The sequence below is a fragment of the Pholcus phalangioides genome, unplaced genomic scaffold (genome assembly GCF_987345545.1).
Source record: "Pholcus phalangioides strain wild (caught in Gottingen) unplaced genomic scaffold, Ppha-v1.0 ptg000042l_1, whole genome shotgun sequence".
In the NCBI taxonomy this organism is placed as follows: Eukaryota; Metazoa; Arthropoda; class Arachnida; order Araneae; family Pholcidae; genus Pholcus; species Pholcus phalangioides.
Window position 1 is genome coordinate 27,449,197 of NW_028301628.1, and position 23,519 is coordinate 27,472,715.

Below are 23,519 nucleotides of genomic sequence, written 5' to 3' on the forward strand. Positions count from 1 at the left end.
ATAAGAAATGTGCGCATCGATCTAATGAATATTTAATAGGGATTTTTATATATGTGATCAATGTTTAGACTAGGAAAAAATGCGGTTGCGAGAGTAATATTGGATGTTCAGAGCGGAATGCGAAACCTCAATGAGTAAATTCAATTGAGACGCAAACGCCACTTTGCACCAAAAATGTCACGGATTTTTTTCCCCCAAATACTGCAAATTTACGACTGAATTGCTGGTTTCAGAATTTCGTGCTGAAAAGAAGTGATAGAGAATACATTTAAACAGCAATTCTCGCCATAAAATGCATGGTCGTAAAGCAAACTGAGCCTCTAGATTAGTAGTCCCTATCCCTTTCTTTCGCCCTGCTTCACCTAAGAATCTTGTGAAATACTTATTCCCCCCCCCCCACCCACGTTTAAAAGACACACGTGCAAGGTCCGGAACTAGATTTGATGGGGGCCCTACGCTATTGAAGATAATGAAGATAATGAGACCCGTTATATGCCAATTTCCTACTGACCAAGGGGTAAATGTGATTGAACATTTATAATGTGAGGTAACAAAACCATAAACTCTCTTGTTCAATGCGTTAAAATTAGATGTTTGAGCAATGTCTGAAAAAAAAACAATAACAAATTTGAGATTTCTGAGGCCCTCAGCAGACCCTCGGGGACCATAAGCTGCACCTGTCTAACCTATAGGAAAATTCGGCACTGCATACGTGGGAGGGCGGATATGGAGCCCATGCAGTCCGCCCCCCACACGGAAGATGATCGGAAACTGGAAATTTTTTTTAAGTTGGAACATTTAAAAAAAGTTCCTTAACTTCTCTTTTGTGGTCCAGAGTATTTGTCTGAAACTTCATTGGTACAGTTCGTACTTTATAGTGCCTTTTACACATTTAGGAAGGCTCCTGAATGTTTGTCCTTTCGCGTTATTTGCATTGCCTATGAGTTCAGCTATGAAGCCGTACTCATAGGCGCCTTCCTTGATCGTATGGGATTGTTATAACAATGATGTAACGTTGTTTCCTGATGCAGTCTTATGTCCTGATGCCTGGAAGTTGTCTTTTCTTAAGCGATTCTGGTATCCTTTGTTTACGCAGTTGATTGACGAACTCATGGTCCATTCTAACCATGACTCGACGTTGGACCGCAGATAAAAGGGTTAAATACAGTTTCAATCATTTTACGCAATTATTAAATGATTTTTCTTAGGGTCACAAACTTACAATTTGCATGGAGAAGTTTTCTTTGCTTCCCCACAATTCCAAATTAACCTGTGTGTGCGACCCTCCCCTCAAAAAAATTTAAGTCCTGCTTACATCCCCGTCCCGCATGTTTCTTATTATAGTATTCGAAAATGGAACACCAATCAACGGGGAGGAAGCTGAAAAGACTATTTATCAGGTCTAAAGCAGGATTTTGTAACTTTTGAGACCAAACAAGTCATACTGTTGTATTTCGATTCACACAGTGGCGTCTCAACGGTTGGACACAATGAGGACTAGAGCTACGAGTTAAACTTTCTGAGATCCTTTTTTCATTAAGTATGAATTGGATGAGAATTTAATTTAAACCGAAATTATATTTTATCAAACACGAATTTTCCATCTTCTTTCTAGTTCTTTATTGAATGTTAATTTTCATTTATTGTGGAAATTCTCTTTTCCCATTGAATATATAAAGATTTCATTAATTCTGAGAAAATATTTTTCATCAAAAAAGGAATTTTCATGAATACTCATTGCTCCAATTAAAAATCAAATTGCTCCTGTTTGAGGCTTGAGCCCCACGTTGGGAATCTTGACTCTAGATAGAGCTGCGAATGAACCAATAAAGCGCAGGTTTTGGCATTTATCTATCATGGATAGCAGAAGGGATGGGTGGTTTTTTGAATCAGAAGAAAGCAAATATGCATCTTTCATGCACGGGTGCTGCTGCGGAAATGCTTTGAAAAGCCGAAAGACTATACTTGGTATGTTTTCTGACAAAACGCGTGCTAGATCGAAAAATCTTTAATCGATAGAACCGGTATTTTTTGTTCGAAACGAGAAACTTCATGTATTGCACATAGGCAAATCAACCCATTTTGCTCAGACCCCGGTGAAATCCCTCAAAGGCTTGTCGGAAAACACTACCGGTACAGTCTTTGATCACAGCCACGGGATCCCGAAATAACTATTGCTACTACTTATACAACCGTATACGGACCTCGTAAACATTCCTCTGGGCAATACATGCCGGAACGTGTGTTCTGAGAGTACCGCGTGGTTCTAACGTATTTATGTTGTCCGTGCGTATGCATGCTCCGTGTTCTCCAGTGGTACTGCCATCTCTTTATTTCAACCGCAAACTCACTCCGATCATTATCACCATACAGCAATTTACTACCGATTGAGTTAGGTTGGAAATCTTTCTCTCTAGAGAAAACATGCTGAATTTCCGCCCTCCTCTTGAGCACGGACAAGACTTTCGGCGAGCAGATATTGAGAAGGCGCCATCAATCGGCGGTAGCCTCAGGTCCAATAGGCAAAATACTTTTCTTCGCCCCAGGATCGAAATTGCAGATCTGACGCCAGCCTTCATTTTAATCGACGAGTATCTTTCCACTAGGCCATTTGTGCTCATAAATGCTGTTGCCATATGTCTTCAATATTTTTTGGACTGAAAATGGCAAATGCCTGAATTTTTAAATTATGTATGTATCGTGCCGGTGCCTTCTCTCTGCGGAGAACCTCTTTCAAATGGAAGACAGATTCGCATTCGCTCCTCGAAGTTGGAAAACCAACTTCGGCTGAACACCGCTGTGCCGCCAACGGGGATAGAACCTGAATTCTTGAGATTCAATTGCCCACATTACCACACAGCGACATCGTGAAATTGCCAGACGATCCCGTCTGGGAAAACAGAAAACATAACTTACCGCTTATCCATTTAGTGTCAAAGGTAATGGATTGCCTTATTACTATTGGTCATGGCTTCAGGAAAGAATAATTGCTACATAATGACGGCAACTATCGCCATGAAGAAGGTAATGCCTATTTCACTCTCTTATACAATCTCCGATTCTCGATCTTCCATGAACAACTCAAAAAATGAGTAGGAAGTTCCCATACACACACAGTCGGCCCTGCTAAATTGAATATCAACGATTCAAGCACACACAATATCCAGTTATGCGGGGAACAATTTAATTGTCATTTTACAAAGTTGGTACACTTTGTGTATTGAAAACTGATGAAAAGGATCATTAATAATGAAGCTTTTCTCGAACAAATCAGACTTCAAAAGTGAAATGAAAATTATAATTAATTACACAATGATCACTTTGCCTTTTTTATTTTTCGTTAAGAAAGTTTACGACCTCTCTTGGCCCAAGAGAGAACAAAAATAAAGTAGTTTAATGCACGTATTAAAAGCAACTTGAATACTTAAAAGCCAGTACATACCTTGCAAATGAAATGTATTTTTCTTTTTATTCTCAACTTATAGTAACGCATTTTCACTTAATTCTAAATTTTTCCATTCAATAAAAACTCTGTATATAGTGGTTGATGTGTATTAACAGTGGACAAGTGTAGCTTAATATATTCAATTTAGATCCGTATTTACCGACATGGTTTAATTTAAACCAGTGATTCTCAACGTGGGGCGGTGGAATGTTCCAGGGGGCGGTAGAAGCTACGGGTATAACATAGGGTCCTATGGGTTAGATTACGTTGGGGGGCGATGGAAGAAAACAATTTCTGAAGAAGGGGGCGATGGGATAAAAAAAAAGTTTTGGAAACTATAGTTTAAACTGTAGGCACAATTTCTGGATAAGAGTTCGACATAAATTGGTTAAAAACCTTGATTTTACCAATCCGCGTCGATCTCTTATCAAAAAATTGTGACAATAGTTTATACCATGTGGGTGAATACCGCCCTTAGGGGGGGAAAGTGGTTGAAATTATCATATTAAGCAAAGAACTTTTGGTGCCGGAGGATTTTATCAGTTTAAGCGGGATAACCGTTACCCGACTAAGCGGGGCCCACAGTACCTAGAATTGCGTAGCAGGCTGTCGTGCCGTTAGAAATGTTCAATGATCGACGTCAGAAAAATGTGTAATGGTGAGTATATCCTTGAAAAATCAGAGGAAGCTGACTCAATAATATTTCCACATTTCTGTAGAACAGAAAAATTGTTCTGCTCGTGGAACTCTAGAAAGAGCATAGGATGTTGATGAATTTCTGCCTATGATGTGCACTTCTTTCCTGAAGAAAAAAGTCAAAGAAAGATGGCGTCCCATATATACCCTTCAAAATTATTATTTTTTCCCCTGACGTAAGCAGATTTATTTCTATTTGGATCAGAACTTTTACCAGTGCAAAGAAGAATAACTCCGATCCATTTATCTTGGGGCCCCGAATCGGAAGCTCTCACCATAATACCTCCCAGTGATTTCCTTCCTGTCCCCCCTGTGGGGTAAGGGATGACTCTTACTTACTTTACTTTTATATATTTTTCTTGCAAACGGAGTCGTCCGTAATCATGACTCAACTCATCGTTCTTAACGACACTCATGCAACTCATGAATGCAGGTGGAATCGCCCGTCTGGTTTTTCTCATATGTGCTCATCGCATACACTGTCTTCCGGGTTAGCATCATGGCACTGGCGTGTGGCCAAGAAAAGTTCGCCATTTTTATTTCTATCTTGTGATAATGATAAATGACACGCGCTCATAACATCATGAATCATTTTTCCTCTCTCTCCTGTCCCTGGATTACGATTGGCCACTCAGTTTTCTTGAGGCGAAGCCGTCTGAGTAAACTCTGCGAAGTTTATTGGCAGAAGAAAATATTGAAAACGTCATTGGGTATTTTTGGTGACATCTGCGGTGAGAAGATTGCAGTTTCAATCTTGTACTGATCTGGTCTCCATGTTGGACAATATATTTGAATCATTGTCCTCAATGACCGGAGGTGTACGAATTTATCTGGTATATTGTAGGATGATTGAGCATCAAAAACTACTTATATGATCAAAAATCATTGTAATTTGAATGAGAATCGTATCGACCAACTATCTATGGCTATCGATTTCAATTTACAGTACCGTAAAGCTAACGGTGCGAGTTCTTGTATATTATGGTGAATGATAGGATCCTCATTAACTATATTCTAATGAGAGTCTTGAACAAATGCAATCGTAAGACATTGTTGTATTAATTACACGACAAGTCTAAAATGTATAGGATATTTCAGCCCTTTGTATCCATGTCTGAAAAAAATGTAAAAACACATAACAAACAAGGGATAAGATCTGTAATAAAAGTAAGATTGGTCTGCGTGAGAATCTCGCGCGATAGACGTGGAACTTCTAGGTCGTTCATGTCTTATTTACCATGACTATATTCACCTCGCCTCACATCTGTCTTTTACTGGTCGCAAGATATAGAAGCTTGGGAACACAAACTCCATCCTAACCCTATTTGCTTCTCTTCCAAACTGTATGCATCGCCTTCCTACCATCTCTAAAGGGGACGTTCTACGATTCCAGCTGAGTCACGGGTTGTACGGTAAGGTAATAAACTGTGTTTGTCCGACACGAACTGCAAAATGGTCAGGCAACCGCTTTTAAGGGAAAGGAAAGCTTGCAATATTTCCATTCCATAAAGTTTCATTTCAGAAAGTAGAAACCAGGCATAAGACTATTTTACTGCACACCAACTCCGGTCATATCACCATGCAGCAAACTACTACCGAACGCGTTAGGTCGGAATTTAAGGCTCCTTCTATCGGTGGTCACCTCGGGTTCGGTAGGTAGAGAAGTTTTATTTATGTCCTTCCCCCCCCCCCCCTCTCCATGACCGATCTTGTGGACTTGGCGGCAGCATTCATGGTTGTAGACGAGTACTCAGTAGGGTGTGCATTACACACCCTGTGCATACTTACACCCCTTAGGGTAACCAGCTTATATCTCCCATGAAGACAGAGCTGGGGTATGTTTGCTGATGGTGGTTGCAGACGAGTATTTTACCCGTGTACCACTCAGGCACCAGGTATATACTAAGAATCAGAAAACAGAACAAACCAGGGATAAGAGTGGGAAGCTGGGAAAAAAACAGAGCAAAACCCGGGGAAAAGACTCGGAAGCTGAAAAAAACGGGACAAATCAGGGATAAAACTGAGAACTTGGGGGTAAAAAAAGTCAGAATAAACCAGGGAAAAGTGTGGGAAACTGAAATAATTAGAACATACCAAGGAGAAGAAGACTGGGAACCCCCTCTAAACATAACAAAATGACAAACCACGAATAAGACTGAAAATATTACAAGCTGCTGTGGAATCTCTCTAGGGTTGCTCGGTGTTTTCGGTTCTGCTTGACCTAAGTTATTGTTTCAGAGCATTGCTTTATATAAAACTCATCGAATTATTGCGTTTCTCAGTCTTTTTTTTTAGTAAAATCCGTTCAAGAATACATGAAAATATTTAATTGGAGAAAACAATACTGGACCACAGATATGAGGAAACAAGTACCGAACACTCATTTAAAAAATTATAGATAACAAAGGGAAAACTTCGCATAAATGTTCGAACACCACTCATTATTTTCGCCTTTGATTCAGACATTGACGCTGTTTAATCACACACAGACTTTCTATTCCTAACTAATGTCTTCTATCACATTAGATGGTAATGAAAGATCATCCATCATACTTACTTCATTTGCAAATATGATAGATGATTTACCGGTTAGTGAAGATCAGATCTATAATGCGAACTATAATAATGCGTTTTTCGTTCAGTTAAAGGGAAGTAATATATGAATGATGCCGAATATTCAAGCCAATTTCTCTCTCCTGTGTAACTCACGCGTAATTTCTCTCTCTTCCGGAGAAAGTTCGTAGATGAAGAAGCATTTTTAATACTAAGACAACAACACACAGCTGGAGAAATTTCTTTTCCATCATCTCTTCAGCAGCAGTAGCCGCAGCCAAATAACTCACTGGCACGAAAATCTTTACTCTATTGCCTCGGCGGCGGCATTTTCCAGGGATAGGAGTTACAGTGGCAGTACCGCTTCCCCAAAGTATGTATGTATAAAGCCATCGCACGCGAAATCTCTAGCATGATTTCCAGCGGCACGAACCCAATCATTCGGCGCGAAAATACTTGAATCCTTCATTTGTCGTGGGAAGAAGCCGCCGAAACTGAATTATTTTTCCCCCGGTTAAAGCGGAAAAATCTCATTATCTCATATGAAACTTCTGTGCTTTATGCGATTTCGGAGGGGAGGAAACAAAAATTGCTATTTACCTGAATAAATCATCAGCAGTGAGAGTTTTCATTCGGCGAAATAACCTCTTACATTCAACGTAAGTGAAGATTCATCCTCCAGTTTTCAAAAAGATGTTCAATTTCATTTCACGACGGCAATCAGACTTTTACTCGTGGCTTTAACTTCTCGTGAGATTATCAAAGGAAAAAAGCCAGAACTCTTTAATCGCATCACGGATATTTTACCGGACCAGTTAATTTGAATGTGTAATTAAGTTACAAGTAGATGTAGGCAAAATACATTCCTTAAATATTTCGGATCATCGTAAATCGATTCGTGAGTTTCGTAACCTATGTGGCTTTCTGCTGTGCGATATACTTTAGAAACTGATAATCTTCGAATTTTAAGCAAGGAAATACCACTGTGTTGCGAATATACAAGACAATTAGAGAGGTGGCGGACTCAACCTTGTCTGTCTTGAAGCAACTAAACCAGTTTTTTTTTGTTCAAAGTGACGCCTAAAGGTGGGCCACACTCGTGTCCAGGCTGGCCCAATAGTCATTCACAAATGTTCGCTTCCAATGTTTGCTTTCCCCTTCTGTAATGAGGCACCAGTGCCTTAAGCTGGATGCACACTGGCCCTATGCCCATGAGAACATTCCAACACGCCAACGCCTATTGTGGCTGTTGGCGTTCTCCGATCAATATGTGGCCACACGGGGAAGGAAGGTGCCTCCCTTGACTTTGCCTGAGGGCTGTAAAGTACTGGCTGTTCTCTTCGACCAGTCTTCCAATACCGCCGAGCTTGCAACATTTAATAATCATTGCCAATGTGGAGCGGCCACACTACTCACCCATGACTAACTTTGTAACATGCGGTCATAGCTAAATCGTTGAAAAAACGCGGGATAAGGACTACCTATAGTACTACCTACCTACCTACACTGAATAAATCCAAGCACACTCATCATTTGTCATTAATGCACAGTGTGACATCAGTAGTATCGTTACAACAAATAGCAGACCCCCTATGCTTTTTTTAACTATTAGACGTCACATTGACAAGAAAACTGGTTTTTCCTCACCCTTGATGAGCCCCCAGAGATTTTTCAAGACGTCTTATGACTAGCTATAACGTTAATACTGACGTCACTTTTTGAGCTTACATGGTGGAGGAATTAGCCTAAGGTTCCAAAGAGCACTAAAATATATGAATGCTTTACACATCATTCCTTGCAAAGTGTGTCATGTGATCGACCCTCCAGAGAACCAGTTCCTATTCAGATCAAACACGTTCAGTGATTGCGCAACACTGAGATTGTGTGGGTATCGTGTTGGACTCTCATCACGAGGATCCAGATTCTAACCATCCTCACAACACAGTGATAGTCGGCTGAAGTTTGTTTTCTGCAGTTTTCAAACGTCGAAGTGCGAATGCGAGCCGATCGCTTATTCGAAAAATTTTCTCCGCAGAGTGTTGGCAGATCTTCAACACGATGTTTACATAACATGAAAATTCCAGCATTTGGCATTTTCACTGCAAAATATGGAAGGTACACATCATCACTAAAACACAAAACCAATATAAATCTGGCAACCGAAATACTTTAAGGCTACGGGTATATACACACACGCAACGCTTTTCTGAACGTACAATTTTTTTTAGAAATTCTGCAGAGAAATATGTATGAGGTGCGTGTACGGTTTGGTTGAAGGACATCGCGGGTATTTGAGGTTTTGGGAAAAATTCCTACCACACGATATGAAGAGGAAAAATATCCCATTAGATCCCGACCGGTCACTCTTTCAAGTATTTAACATACCTGGAACTTTTCAAATTCGGTGATAGAGAAAAAAAATTGGTATTTTCAGCATGGTGTGGCCGTTGACCATCCAGCTATTGTTAGTTTCTGACAGTTCTTAAAGTCAAGAAAGTCTGAAGTTATTCTTGACAAATTTTGGCACATCTGCAAATACCCTTTCCATTCGAGAAGGAATGTCTTGAATGCCTGCAGTCACGGACTACGTATACGCTGTATGTATTTGATCTAAATGAAGAATAGATATTTCATTCAATCGGGGGCCGTAGATGAGTTTGTGACTTATGCCCCTTTATTATTGGTGCTTTGTGGCCATGTTGTTCGTTGTACCGAGCTCACTGTGCCCTAATCATCGCCGTCATTAACACTCCATGGATTGCTTCACATGGCATTTTAAAAAATTGACGTGATATTTATAATGATAAATACCATTCAATTATAAAAAAGACAAATATCACTGAAGATAATATCAGACCAGATCAGAATTGAACTTTGAGCCGATTCCCAGCCGGTGAGGGCCAACTGCCGGCATAAAAACTGGCCAAGAAGGCCTGTGAAGAAGAAAATGTGTCCATGTTTGTAGATAGATATGTGTTTGCATGAATGTGTAGTGTATGTAAAAAGAACTGGTCAAATTGGTTAAAAGTCATGATCTGGCCATAAGCAGGCAAATGCCACCACAGTTCACAGAAGCAGGTCACACAATCTGCAGCTAGCAACATCTATTCGAAGTGGAATGGGGGAAAAACCATCACATGGGAGTCGTGATGCAAAAAACCCCAGCAATAACATCAAAAATACCATACAGGTAACAAAGTCCTGTTTCAACTCAGAGCATCAGAAATTAATGGGGATTTACTATTGACAAATTTTATGTAAGCAAAACAATCCAAAGTTCAAAAAGAGTCTTCTCGCTCTTTTTTTTTTTTTTTTTTACACCTTTTTCATATGTACATCATATGCAGGTCAATGTTCAGTATACAAGTTTAATTGGGAAATATATGTGTATATTCAAAATTCAATAATGAAAAGATGCAAATCGAATAGATGCGAATAAATGCCAAAAGTGTATAGATACAGAGTATGCAAGTAATGTGAGCATATACAGTTGAATGAGAGAATTTATGTATTAAAATTGTATGTATGCAATGAGATTTTTAGAAGAAAACACCCTTACAAATTTTCCCATGTAAGGTGCCCAATCTGTTTGGGCGTCCTATATTTCCTTAAGCAGTCAGCATCATAGTCAACTATTTCCTTCAAATGTTCAAATTGAGAATTAAACATTCGATCTCAAATTGATCATTGTTTAACTTCTTTATATATGTGAAGATGTGAGGTATATATAAGTCTTGTCTGATGTTAATTCCACGAACAAACCAAGGGGCTCCAACAAATCTTCTGAGTATTTTGTTCTGCATAGTCTGTAGTTTTTTGATGTTCGTTTTACAAGCTTGAGCCCAAGCTGGCGAAACATAGAGTAGTGTAGGTCTTATTATAGATTTGAAGAGAATGATTTTGTTCTTTAATGTAAAGGCCCGTTTACACGAGATAAGTGCTTTAGTAGGTAACTTAATTTTTAGTTGCCAAGTACGATACAATGTATGCAGACGATAAGGGCCGTTTACACGGCTTTAGTTGGCAAGTGCAGAAGTGATTTAGTTGGTAAGTGAGATAAGAACGGTTCTATTTTTTCTGGTTAAGTAGACCTATGCGCATGCGCCAGTGGGCGTGACCTGCCGCTCTTGGAGGGGTTTATTTTGATCTCAACCGTGAACCTGTTCATACTCCGTCGTCTCCTGAAGTTTCGCTAGAATTCCACGGAAATATTTGATGGTGAGGTGGCCAGAGGACACAACCTTCAAGTTTGATGAAAAATATCTTCGCCATGAATGTTTTTTGAACTATAGAAATGAAAATTACCTTAAAAAACAAGCTAAAAATTATTTGATGTTGGAAAAAGCTATGGAATATTCTGTCGACGTGATGTCAGGAGTTGAAAAAAATTGAAGATTCAAAAATATATATCAGGTAGGGAGGATTGATATATTAAAAACTGGAGGGGGGGGGTTTCGAATATTTCTCTCGACCAGAACGAATTTGCTGCCATCTGTTGTAAAAATACATGATCAAATACTGTATTTAACATAAAGATATCATCTCTATAAATTAAATTAAAAAATAATAAATTTGGAAATTTGGAAATAATTTTTGTTTAATGAATTATTTTTTATTTAATATTTTATTTTTATATTATTATTTTATTATTTAATTTTCAACCCTTAGAATTTCCTACGAATGCCAAGAATCTTTTCCAGTATTTTCGGCTTACATAATTCACAATTTATCTCCTCTTTAACTTCGATTAAAATATCATATAATCGATATTTACAACTTAGAGGAGAAATAGAGAAATATTATATTTCTTCTCGATGATTAACATAAGTTTATAATATGTTGTGTATCGTTTTTTCCCCTCTTGGGTAAGTGAAAGTGAATAAATTTATATTCTTTAAAAAAAATATCATATAATATGGCTCTGATCACGGTATTCGTATGTTCTACCTGATCATCTTCATCCATTGTTACGAAAGCTATGAGCTTTAAAAAAAAGCATTTCTCTGAATGCCAGATAAATAAAAAATTATTACTATTATACTCCCGCACGTTGCGTCTCTCTCTCTCCGTGGATTTGAGTAGACTGAAGCGCGCATGCGCTAACTGCGCTCACCTCCGTAAAAATTATCCAATGAGCGTCTACTTACCACTAATACGTGTGGACACTTCAAGAAGAATCGGTAAGTTAAAATTAAGTTGCCTACTAAAGCACTTGTCTCGTGTAAACGGGCCTTAAGTTTAATGTAAGCCTGTGGAAATGTGATACGATTGAGCATACCCATAATTCTATTAGATTTGTTTATTACATGATCAATGTGTGAAGAGAAAGATAGATTTTTGTTGAGAATAAAGCCCAAGTATTTTATTTGTCTAACAGGGCTTAATGATTGTGTGCCAATTTGAAGTCGTCTGTCCGGTATTTTACGACGTCTAGTGAACCATAAAAATTTGCATTTGTCACTATCCAGTTGGATGGCAGATTGATCACACCAATATTCTATTTCATCCATGGTTTCTTGTAAATTGTTGAAGGCCTGATTTGCATCCCTACTACTTCACAAAACTGCACAGTCGTCTGCAAATAAAGATATTATGCCACTTTGGGGACAAGGTATGTCATTAATGTATAGCAGGAACAGTTGTGGCCCCAACACACTGCCCTGAGGCACAGAGACATGAATTTGTTTTATTGAAAAAGTGTATTTTGAATTTTTACTTGAAAAGTTCGACCTAAAAGATAATGATAGAAGGATATGACTATGTGCGGAGGCGTATTTAATTCAATGAGCTATATATTTTCAACTATATTTTCATAATTTAAAGTACCTCAAAAGCTTGTTAAACATTTTAAAATTTCTTTAAAAATAAAAAAATCACGGCAAAAAATTAAATTGCACGAACAAGTTCATAAAATTGAATATTTTATTAGAAAAACGAAAAGTAATTCTATATGTAAAGAACAGATGGCGCTGACCTACAATAAATAAAGTACATTTTGCTGATCGAAGGTCATCTCATCCAGATTTGAAAACTTTAAAATGTGTGTGTCAGGAGACACACTTGTGCCGATATAGTGGTTACACATTTATTTCTGTTTACAATAGATGGCACCGTTACATCTAAAAATCATAATAGTTTTCGAATTGAAACAGAACTTGGATTAACGAGCAATTCGCATAACGAACAAACACTTTGATTCTGTTAACGAGCGATGGTTCCCGTTACGAGCAAAATTTCGCCCTTTGTTTATTTTCACGTTATGAAAACTGATATGATTGTTTTTTACTTTCGTCCATACACGTACTGTGGATAATATTCTTCCCACACAGTCCCAGTAAGCGTGCCGTACTCGAAAAATTACCACACGTGCGAGTGTGACTGTTTATGATGCGAAACTAGATGAACATTGTAACCAAGCGTATACATGCGCTCAAAATTTTCTCTTTAATTCTGCTTGGGGAAAAAACTGAGGGCTGATTTCATTACTGAACAAGAATTTGAGGGAGCTAGCTCGTGAACAGGAGCCAACATTTGGCGAAGATATTGCGTTCCTTGGGGAAGACCATGGGACTGGAAGTGCATGGGAATGACATTCCACAACTAGAGGTAGAACATGGCCAGGAGTGTTGACCTGATGGATGATGAACTGATGTATCTCCTCTGCACGCAACAGCGATAGTTTATGGAGGAAATCTCGTCTGAGGAAGAGAGAAGTTCCCCACTTCAAACGAGAAAAGAAAGATGTATAGAATGTGGGAATCTGTGCAACGTTTTGTACAAAACAACCAATCGAATAAAGCTGTAGCAAAGCGAGCAATGGATCTGTCCAACGACAATGCGATTTTCGTTTCCGAGAAATTCTAAAAAAAGAGGCAAAAGCAAGTGTCATTTGGCTAGGTTCTTTTTCAAAGTCGCACAAAACGAAGTTTGCTAATAACAGAGTACGTAAATAGTCTTAAACGGTAGAAAAAATCTGAAAAAAATCAGAAAAAATCATACACAACACTAGATAACGCAATCTGACTATTAGGTAGTCACACTTACACTTCCCGGCACAACTCACTAGGTAGTAAATTGCCCATAGCGGTAGATCTGAGTTTTGCTCGGTTTGAAAAGGGGGAGAAAGCACGGACACGCGCATTCCAACATGAATCAATTCGTTAAAAGTTCCACAGAGGAATATAGAAGAGGCATATGTTCGGTTTAGTAGTAGTAGTATCCCACGGGAACATTTTTGTCTCTACTCAGGGTGCTCCTCCTCAAAGGTTAATTATAATAAGTTAATTAATTATAATTAATTCAGTAAGTTTTAAATAAATTTTGACGCATCCTGTATTTTAACGCCCCCATTGTCACTGTACGTTTCCTATCTGCCTTGATGTGAATACATCCAGCACCACCTACAGAACAAGGCCTCCGCACGAAGCTTGTGACGTCAATGAAGAAGGTCATTTTTCCTATTGCCATTGGATATACTGCAAAAAAAGGTAAAGATATTGCATGCGTCGTCCCGCTATATCCAATGGCAATAGGTGAAATGACCTTCTTCAGTGACGTCACGAGCTTCGTGAGGAGACCTTGTCCTATGGGTGGTGTTGGTACATCACTAACAAAAGAATTTCGCCAGTTAAGATCTGAAAACTTGACGAAACATTTGTTTAACTAAACAATCGCGCTTACTGTTGAGCGGAGAAAGGAGCTGTCAAAATAGCACTGAATCAACAACTGCGAATGATTAAAATCTGACAGTGATAATTATTTGATATTCCTGAGAACTGACAGGTATTATAGATGGAGTCTCATCCGAGTTTATTTCTAGGAAATGGCAGACAACCAAAAATTATTTAAATTTATTTTACTCTACGGTATTAAGTCGCTAATATTTCCTCACAGCGCTAATGAAAATTTATTTTTTCTACTAATTCTATGAAATCTCTTTGAAATATTTACACAAATGCAAATGGAGATTTGCAATCACGAATCCAGTCAAGACTTAGTGTCAATTATACAAGCCTATATTAATAATTGGATGATAATAATCAGTTCAGGCATTTCAAATATTCTTCTAGAAGACGACTCTTATAATGTAATCCCATCTGATATGAGGACTATCAACTTATACGATTAACGATAAACAAACGCCAAACACGAATTTCGCTAATTAATAATTATGATTTGGGTAAATAAGACTTCCGAGGCATGATGACAGGTTTTTAAACCAAGCGTCTGCTAAAACAATGCGACGGATGTTGATTTGATTTTGCTTCTTTCAAAGTCTTTCGTGATTACCGTCGTTGAGTGTAAGTGAAATTATTTTCAAATAATCATTCTAATTATCATTTTTCGAAGGGAAATATTTAGATAATTATTAATATAAGTTTTATGATGAATGCGATATATATATATATATTATGCAATAATATAACCAATCATCTGTCCGTAAGTTTGAAAAACATTATCACTTACCATAGAAAAAGATTGCTACCGCACGGAGTCCCCCCCTCCCCGCCACCAAGGAGCTAGCGCACCAACCTCGCGGTCAGTATAAAAAACGGCTGCCGTGCCAGGTCCCAGGTCCATAAGATACTTCCCCTATTGTACTAAAGGATGTTTAGAGGTATCACGAATTCGATACCCGGTTCGTTTCACTTGTCAGAAACTTTCCTGACGAGAGGGGTACAACAGATATGGTGTCATGACCACAGTTAAAGATTGCTACCGCACGGATTCCAATACCAAGGGGCAAGCGCACCAACCTCTCGGTCAGTATAAAAAGAAACGACTGCCGTTCCGAATCGGCAATAGATTGTAGGTCCTGTTCGATTTATCCCTATATGCAGAAAATCACCGTGGTGCGACAAAAATGATAAAATGCCAAAAAATTCATTTCATCTTCTGCACGTTGTTAGCATCAAAAGAAAGATGTGGTCCTTATATGAAGTAACACACAGCAACCATCCTTGAGGTAAGCCCGTTATCGAAACTTGTCAAATACTTATATGAAAGTAATTGGAACTTGAAATGGCGAAATAAAATAAATACGGACAGATATTTCTGAATTTTTTGCAATTGTAACGACAGTGAAGTAAAAATGCAATACTGGAGATATTTACCTTTTATATGTTTCCACAAAACAGAGTTTATACAAAATTCCTAAGAGCTAGAATATTTATTCTATACTCTAAAAGATACAGAAGTATATTCGGAGAAAATGTTACACGAAATTTACGTTTTTTTTTCTTCCCTCTCTCTCGAAATTTCGAGATAGAAATGGCTGGCATCTAAGTTATTTTAAGTGGAAATAAAAACCGTACATACATAAAAGTATCTTTCCTCATATGTAGTCAATTCTGAATTGTATCGTACTCAGGTCATGTTTTAAACTGGAAATTTCCCCGACGATTTTATTCGTTTCTCCTTTTCTTTCTACCCGGTTTCGAGTTTTCTTCAAGTTCTGATTTTCAAACAGGATCTTGCGATTCGTTTTCCAGTTCCATCTCCATTTTCTTTACGTTTTTCTTATTTACTTCCCCTTCCAAGTTCTTATTCCGCGGTCCCTTTTTTTCCTTTTCTTAAGTTTCGAAGTCGTTAACGGAAGTGGAACGACTGCCGTAGTCAGATCTGCCTTCAGGGGGGAAACGGAGTTCCAGAAACTTCTGCTCTCCTGATTTTCCAGTTTTTTTTTTTTTGTTTTTTCTATAAATATATATCGTTCTTTTGTTTGTTATTATTATTTTTTTTGTTCTAGTTGCGAAATCGTCATACAGAAAAAAAACCCAAAAAAACGTGAAAGATCGAATAATATATTTCCCATTCCTTAAATAAGATATGCAGTCTTTTTGGAAGGTAGGAATCGATTTCTATCTAAAAGAAGGTTCTTGAAACACAAAGAAAAGTGGACATAATGGCAATGTGGATAATATAAGTTTAACATTTACCAAAGTTTAGAGGATCACCCAAGGATAAGAGAAATTGATAAAAAAAATGAATTTTTTTCTCTAGTTCGATATCTGAAGTTTGACGTGAAGTAAAAGAGAAACGGCGTCCTTGGTAAACAACGTTGTTTTCGATATTTCCTCTTTTTTTTGAAAAGTTAGTATATAAAGAAATTTCTCATTTAAAATTGCCGTCATTTACTTCTTTTTGGGGGAAAAAAAGGTAAATAAAAATATAATATGATGCTTATCAAAAACCGATCAAGAGAAATTGAGATAAAAATTGTGCTTTTTGAGAGAAAAATACTGTATATGGACGATCATTAGCTTAGAAGAAAAAATATATTTGAGATACATAAACTCTCTCTCGACGTAATCTAAGCTGAATCCGCAATAATATTTTTGAAACAATGCCAATCAATTTGATATTTTTTGTTTGTGGTCGTAAATGCGTTTCCGATCTTTGACAAGTGTCTCACCAAAGTACGAATTTATTTCTTGCATTTTTCGACAATGGTAATGATTTCTGACGAACAACAGTAAAAATACGATTTTAATGTACAGATATACTGTACACCAGGGCCATGACTGAGATATTTTTCCGCCGGGCAAACATGATTTTGCCTCCCCTACAACTTTAAAACTTTAGTATTTTAAAAACAGCGTTTTTGTTATAAACGCCGTTTGTTAAAACTGCCGCTCCCTTGAATATTTCAGGCCGGGGCAATTCCTCTCCCCCAAACCCACCACATCCTTTTATTTGTTATTCTTTTTTCTTGTAGTTGCGAATTCGTCATATAGAAAAAATATACGTGAAGGATCGAATAATATATTTTTCATTCCCTTAATAAGATATGCAGTTGTTTTGGAAGGTAGAAATCGATTTCCATGTTTAAAAAAATGTTCTAGAAACGGAAAAAAAAATTACATAATAGTAACATTGAAAAAATTAGTTTAACATTTACCAAAGTTTAAAGGATCACTCAAGGGTAAGAGGAATCCCCGAAAAAATGAAAATTTTTCTCTTCGGTATTTGAAGTTTGACGTAAAGTGAATGAAATCGTATCTCTGATAGACATATTTTCGATATTTCCAAGTATAAAGATATAAAGAAATTTCTCATTTAAAATTGCCGTCATTTACTTGAAAAAAAAAAACTATATAAGAAATATGTAGTGATGCTTATCAAAAACCAATCAAGAGAAAGAAGTTGAGATGGAAATTGTATTTTTTTATAGAAAAATCCTATATACGAAAGATCAACTGCTTAGAAAAAAAAATTATTTGTTATATTATATAAACAGAAGGTTCTTTCACATAAACTCAGTCAGAGATTAATCTTTTTCAAGCAATGGCAATCAATTTGATATTTTTGTTGTTGTTGTTGTTGTTGCATTTAATGCGATGTCGTTCTCTTTGATTTGATTCTCTCTTCTAAGTACGAACTTTTTCCTTGCGTTTTTCAACAACGGTAATCTTTGCGTACAAATAACATTAAATACGATTTTAATGTATATATATAGGCTATACATTAAAATCGTCTACTCCATGCATGAAGTAGACCATCCTTTTAGTAATTCGAGGATATGGAATTTTCGGAAGCTAGAAATTTAATTTCTATGTAAACAAACGATCTACGAACGAGAAAAAAACATAATAGCACTGTAGAAAATATGAGTCTAAAATTCACCAAAGTGTGTTGTTGTGTTTAAAGGATTATTCAAGGATAAGAGAAGTTCCTAAAAAATTCGATTTTTCCCATTCCGTACTTGAAGTTCAACGTGAAGTAAAAAAACTAAAGCACCCTTGATAGATAAACTTATTTTCGATATTTCATTGACCATTTTTGTCGCACCACGGTCATTTTTTGCACACGAGGGCTAATTTTAGACAGGGACCTACAATTTATTGCCTATTCTGAACGGCAGGCTTGTTTTTTATACTCATCGAGAAGTTGGTGCGCTAACTCCTCGATGGGGGACTTTCTGCGGTAGCAATTTTTTCTGCGGTCATATCGCCGTTTCTGTTGTACCCCTTTGGGAGGAAAGTTTTCTGACAAGGACGAATCGGGTATCGAACTCGCGACATCTCTAAACATCCTTTGGTGCTTTAGGCGAGTATCTTATCGACCTGGGCTACTGCGTTCCTTCGATATTTCACCTTTTTTGAAAAGTTAGTTATATAAAGAAATTTCTCATTCAAAATTGCCGTCATTTACGTTCTTTTCTTTTTTTTTTTTGGGAAAAGCAAATAAAAATATAATATGATGCTCATCAAAAACCGATCAAGAGAAATTTAGGTAAAATTTTTTACTTTTTAAAAGAAAAATACTGTATACATGGAAGATCATTAAACTAAAATATATATATAAATTGAATGTTCTTTTATCCTGAATCCGAGAGTAATATTTCTAAAACAATGCCAATCAACTTGATATTTTTTGCTGTTCTCTTAAATGCGTTTTTGCTCATTGACTAACACTCTCTTCTAAGTACAAAAATGATTTTGCATTTTTTCAACTATAGCAATCACTGCTTACAAGTAAAATTAAATACGATTTTGATGTGGACGTGTATATATATATATATTATTATATGCTATATATTATATAGCCTTATTCCATTCCTTCAATTAGACAGTCAGATTTTTTTGGAAGCTAGAAATTGATTTCTATGTAAAATAACGTTCTAGAAACAAAAAAAATATTCTTCATAGTAGCACCATAGAATTATATAAGTTTATTAACATTTACCGAAGTTTAAAATATCACTCAACGTATAATAGAATTTCCAGAAGAAAATGAACTTTTCCCATTCGATTTTTGACGTAGATTGAAAGAAATAGCATCTCTGATAGACAAAGCTAATTTTCGATGGTTTTATATATACAGATATAAAGACAATTTTCATTTAAAAATTGCTGCAATTTACTGTAAAAAAAAACATAACATAAAAATATAATATGCTGCCTATTCAAAAACCTATGAAGAGAAATTGAGATAAAAATTGTATTTTTATAGAAAAATACTGTATATTGAAGGCTATTTTCTTAGAAGAAAAATTACTTGGGATATATATCAACTGAATGTGTGTGTGTGTGTTCTTTATCTAAACTCAATCTGGGAATAATATTTCTCAAACAATGCCAATCAATTAGATATTGCTTGTTGTTGCTCTCCTAAATGCGTTTTCGCTCTTTTAAGTAAAATATTATTCTTGCATTTTTCGGCAATGGTAATCTTTGCTTAGAAACAACATTAAAAGCAATTTTAATGTGGATATTTACTGTATATAACGAGTATACAATACCAATTTTTTTGTTGTTTTTGCGAATCCGTCATATAGAAAAAAAATTCGGGGAAAATCCAATTATTATATATTTTCGATTCCTTCAATACCATATTCACTTTTTTTATGGAAGTGAAAAAAATATTTCTACATGATTGCACAGGAGAAAATATAAGTTTAACATTTCAAAAAAAATTAAAAGATCACTCAAGAATAAGAGAAATTCCTAAAAAAATGGCATTCCATTTTTTTAGGAATTTCTCTTATTCTTGAGCGATTTCGGTATTTGAAGTTTGACGTAGAATAAAAGAAATTTCATCTCTGATAGGCATCCTTCTTTTTTTAAAAATTGAGGCATAAAAACTTTCTCATTCGCCGTCATTTAATTTTTATTTTCAAAGAAAAAACTTTCGAAAATAAAATCATGCTTATCATTAACCAATCAAGAGAAATTGAGATAAAAATTTCACTTCTATGTAAAAAAATACTGTATATGGAAGGTTATTAGATTAGACGAAAAATTATTTGGGATGTGTGAATTGAACGTTCTTACCTAAACCAAAATCCGAAAATAATATTTTCCTAACAATGTCAAGCATTGTGATACTTTTCATTGTTGTAGTAATGATGTACAGTAGTAAAGGATTTGGTACCAAAATTTAATGATTTTATCATATGCTCATAAGTTACAGCCGAACATGTTGTTCATGTGAGTTTTTTTGCAAAAAAATTCATTCTACAAATCTTGTATAAAACACCGTAATTAGTCAAATACGCATGACAGACCTTAGACTTTGTTGCAAAACTTTAAAAAATGTATGATAAAATATTATAGTAAAATTTTATAGTGATAAAATGAATAGATTTTTAGAAATCGTGTTTATATAGAACTCGAGTATAATGCTAAAAAAATGGCATTCTAACACGTTTAAAGTTTTTATTCACGTGTTACTTACACGTAAATTCTGTAATTATATTGCTCCAATTTTAATTTTAAAATTATTTCTATCTCAAAGTTCTGAAATGCGTTGATAAATTAACTCTTAAATGCGTTCTCAAATGTAACTGCATTCTGAAAATAATTCTTAAGTATGTTTTAAAATTAATTCTGTAATTATTTCTTCCATTAATTTTGAAATTATTTCTTCCATTAATTTTGAAATTATTTCTTCCATTAATTTCGAAATTATTTCTTCCATTAATTTTAAAATTATTTCTTCCATTAATTTTAAAATTATTTCTTCCATTAATTTTGAAATTATTTTTTCTAAAATTATAAAATTCGTTCTGCATATAAAATTCTGAAATTATTTCTATACTTAAATTTCTGAGAAATTATTTCTGTACTTAAATTTCTGAGAAATTATTTCTATATATAAAATTCTGAAATTATTTCAAATTGATTCTGTAATTATTGCTCACATCAATTTTGAAATTATTTCTGTTTTGAAATCTTGAAACTGTGTTTTTCATAAACTCACGAAATTACTTCTATCTCGAAATTCTGAAATGCTTTCCAAAAATTAAATATATAACTACATCATCATTCCCATTGATTTTGAAATTCTTAAATTTTTTCTAGAATTATAATTCTGTACCAAGTTGTTCCCCATCAAATTTTAAATTATTGCTCAAATTAATTTTGAAATTATTTCTATGCTGAAATTTTGAAATTATTTCTATGCTGAAATTTTGAAATTATTTCTATGCTGAAATTTTAAAATTATTTCTATGCTGAAATTTTGAAATTATTTCTATGATGAAATTTTAAAATTATTTCTATGCTGAAATTTGAAATTATTTCTATGCTGAAATTCTGAAATTATTTCTATGCTGAAATTCTGAAATATTTTCTAGAGTTCAATTCTGTAACTATTGCTTCCATTACTTTTAAGATTACTTATATCATAAAATCTTCAAACTTTTCACCTTAAAATCTTGAAATTTTTAATTTTAAAATTCTTTAAAATCTTCAAACTTTTCACCTTGAAATTCCTTAAAATCTTGAAATTTTTAATTTTAAAATTCTTTAAAATCTTCAAACTTTTCACCTTAAAATTCCTTAAAATCTTAAAATTTTTAATTTTTAAATTTTTAAAATCTTGAAATTTTTAATTTTTAAATTTTTAAAATCTTGAAATTTTTAATTTTTAAATTTTTAAAATCTTGAAATTTTTAATTTTTAAAATTTTAAAATCTTGAAACTTTTCATCTTAAAATCTTGAAATTTTTCATCTTAAAATTCTTAAAATCTTGAAACGTTTTTTTTTTTTAATTGGGCAAAACAGAACACGTCACAAAATACAAAAGAAAGACAGATGATAAGACAAAAATACATAATAAATAAACAAAAATAAACAAAAATAAACAAAAATAGACATGAACAAAATGGGCATACATATAGACCCACTCTATGACCCTCAAGGGACTACTTGTCCTTCCACATACACAGAAGGTCGAATAATTTGTAATATTATATTTCTATTTTTCAAGCAACCTTCATTATTTTTCTATTATCATAAACAATAAACAGTAATAATTTATGCTCGTGTGCACCCACAATGATTGGATTTTTATATGGACTATATTTTATTGTCACAAAAATATGTCGAAAAAAATTCCAAATTAAAACAATAATTATATCTTGTTCAAAGTATTATCTCTTCGAATTTTGATTAGTGTTCATGCAAATTGTTGAAAACTTTCATCTTAAATTTTTTAAAATCTTGAAACTTTTCATCTTACAATTTTGAAATGTTTTTTTTTATCGGTAATTATGTAATTATTTCTTTCATTAAGTCATTTTTCATAATTTCTGTAATTTTGTACACTTTTTCCATTGACTGACCACAGCAAATAATAACTCCAAGAACTACACTTGGTGCGCGGGGCGTGCGTTGAAGACTCCTGCTATAAGGTAGAAAAAACATATTTTTCTGCCCTTAACTGAAGCCAAGCTGAAATAATATTGGAAATTTCCGTCACATACTCTGTCTGCTACAGCAAAAGAATCTTTCTTTTCTTATAAGAATGATTCTTATATCCGTCTCTTGCTCTCGATGTCGAGCTGGAGCCATTTCAGAGATGACGACGGCGATGATATTTCACTGACACTACAGAATGGATGCGAAAAAGAATGACCTTTTCTGCCGGCCCGCCAAATAATTCACTTCTATTGATAATTCTTTTCTTCCGTTCCTTACGATAAGGCTTTGAAGGATTGATGTTACGCTCGAGGCGCGTATGATATATAATACGTACCTATATATATACACACACACACACACGCTCTATTGTTATCGAAAGTAGCGGCCATCTTGGATTAGGCGCTTGTATAGAAATAGCTTGATGACGGATTGACTTCAAGTTCATAGGGAAAGGAGCCTGGATATTTATTATTGTTGTTCAGGATAAACGAAATTTGAGTTATCGTATATAGAAAAATGGCCAGAGCGGAGCCTATCTTGTAGAAATAATCCTTGATAATGACTTTTTCATGATTTTCTTATACGTCTGCTGTGTAAATAACGCTGGTTTTTGTTGAAGTGAAACGTTGATATAACGATACTCTGTGGACCATGGGAAAAATTTCGTTGTATAAGA

At 35.2% G+C, this 23,519-nt stretch overlaps 1 protein-coding gene across 2 annotated transcripts in view; it reads left to right on the forward strand.

Moving 5' to 3' along the window:
* The window catches only part of cpx (synaptic transmission protein complexin), a 148,760-nt gene that overhangs the window by 105,722 nt on the left and 19,519 nt on the right, over positions 1-23,519 (forward strand). Inside the window, exon 3 of one of the 2 annotated variants that reach the window (XM_089255425.1) lies at positions 12,072-12,305. The exons of the other annotated variant lie outside the window; for it this stretch is intronic. Within the exon in view, the coding sequence (XP_089111551.1) occupies positions 12,287-12,305 (19 nt within the window). The 5' untranslated portion in view covers positions 12,072-12,286. The remainder of the gene's footprint in view (positions 1-12,071; positions 12,306-23,519) is intronic. 2 annotated transcript variants of the gene reach the window in all.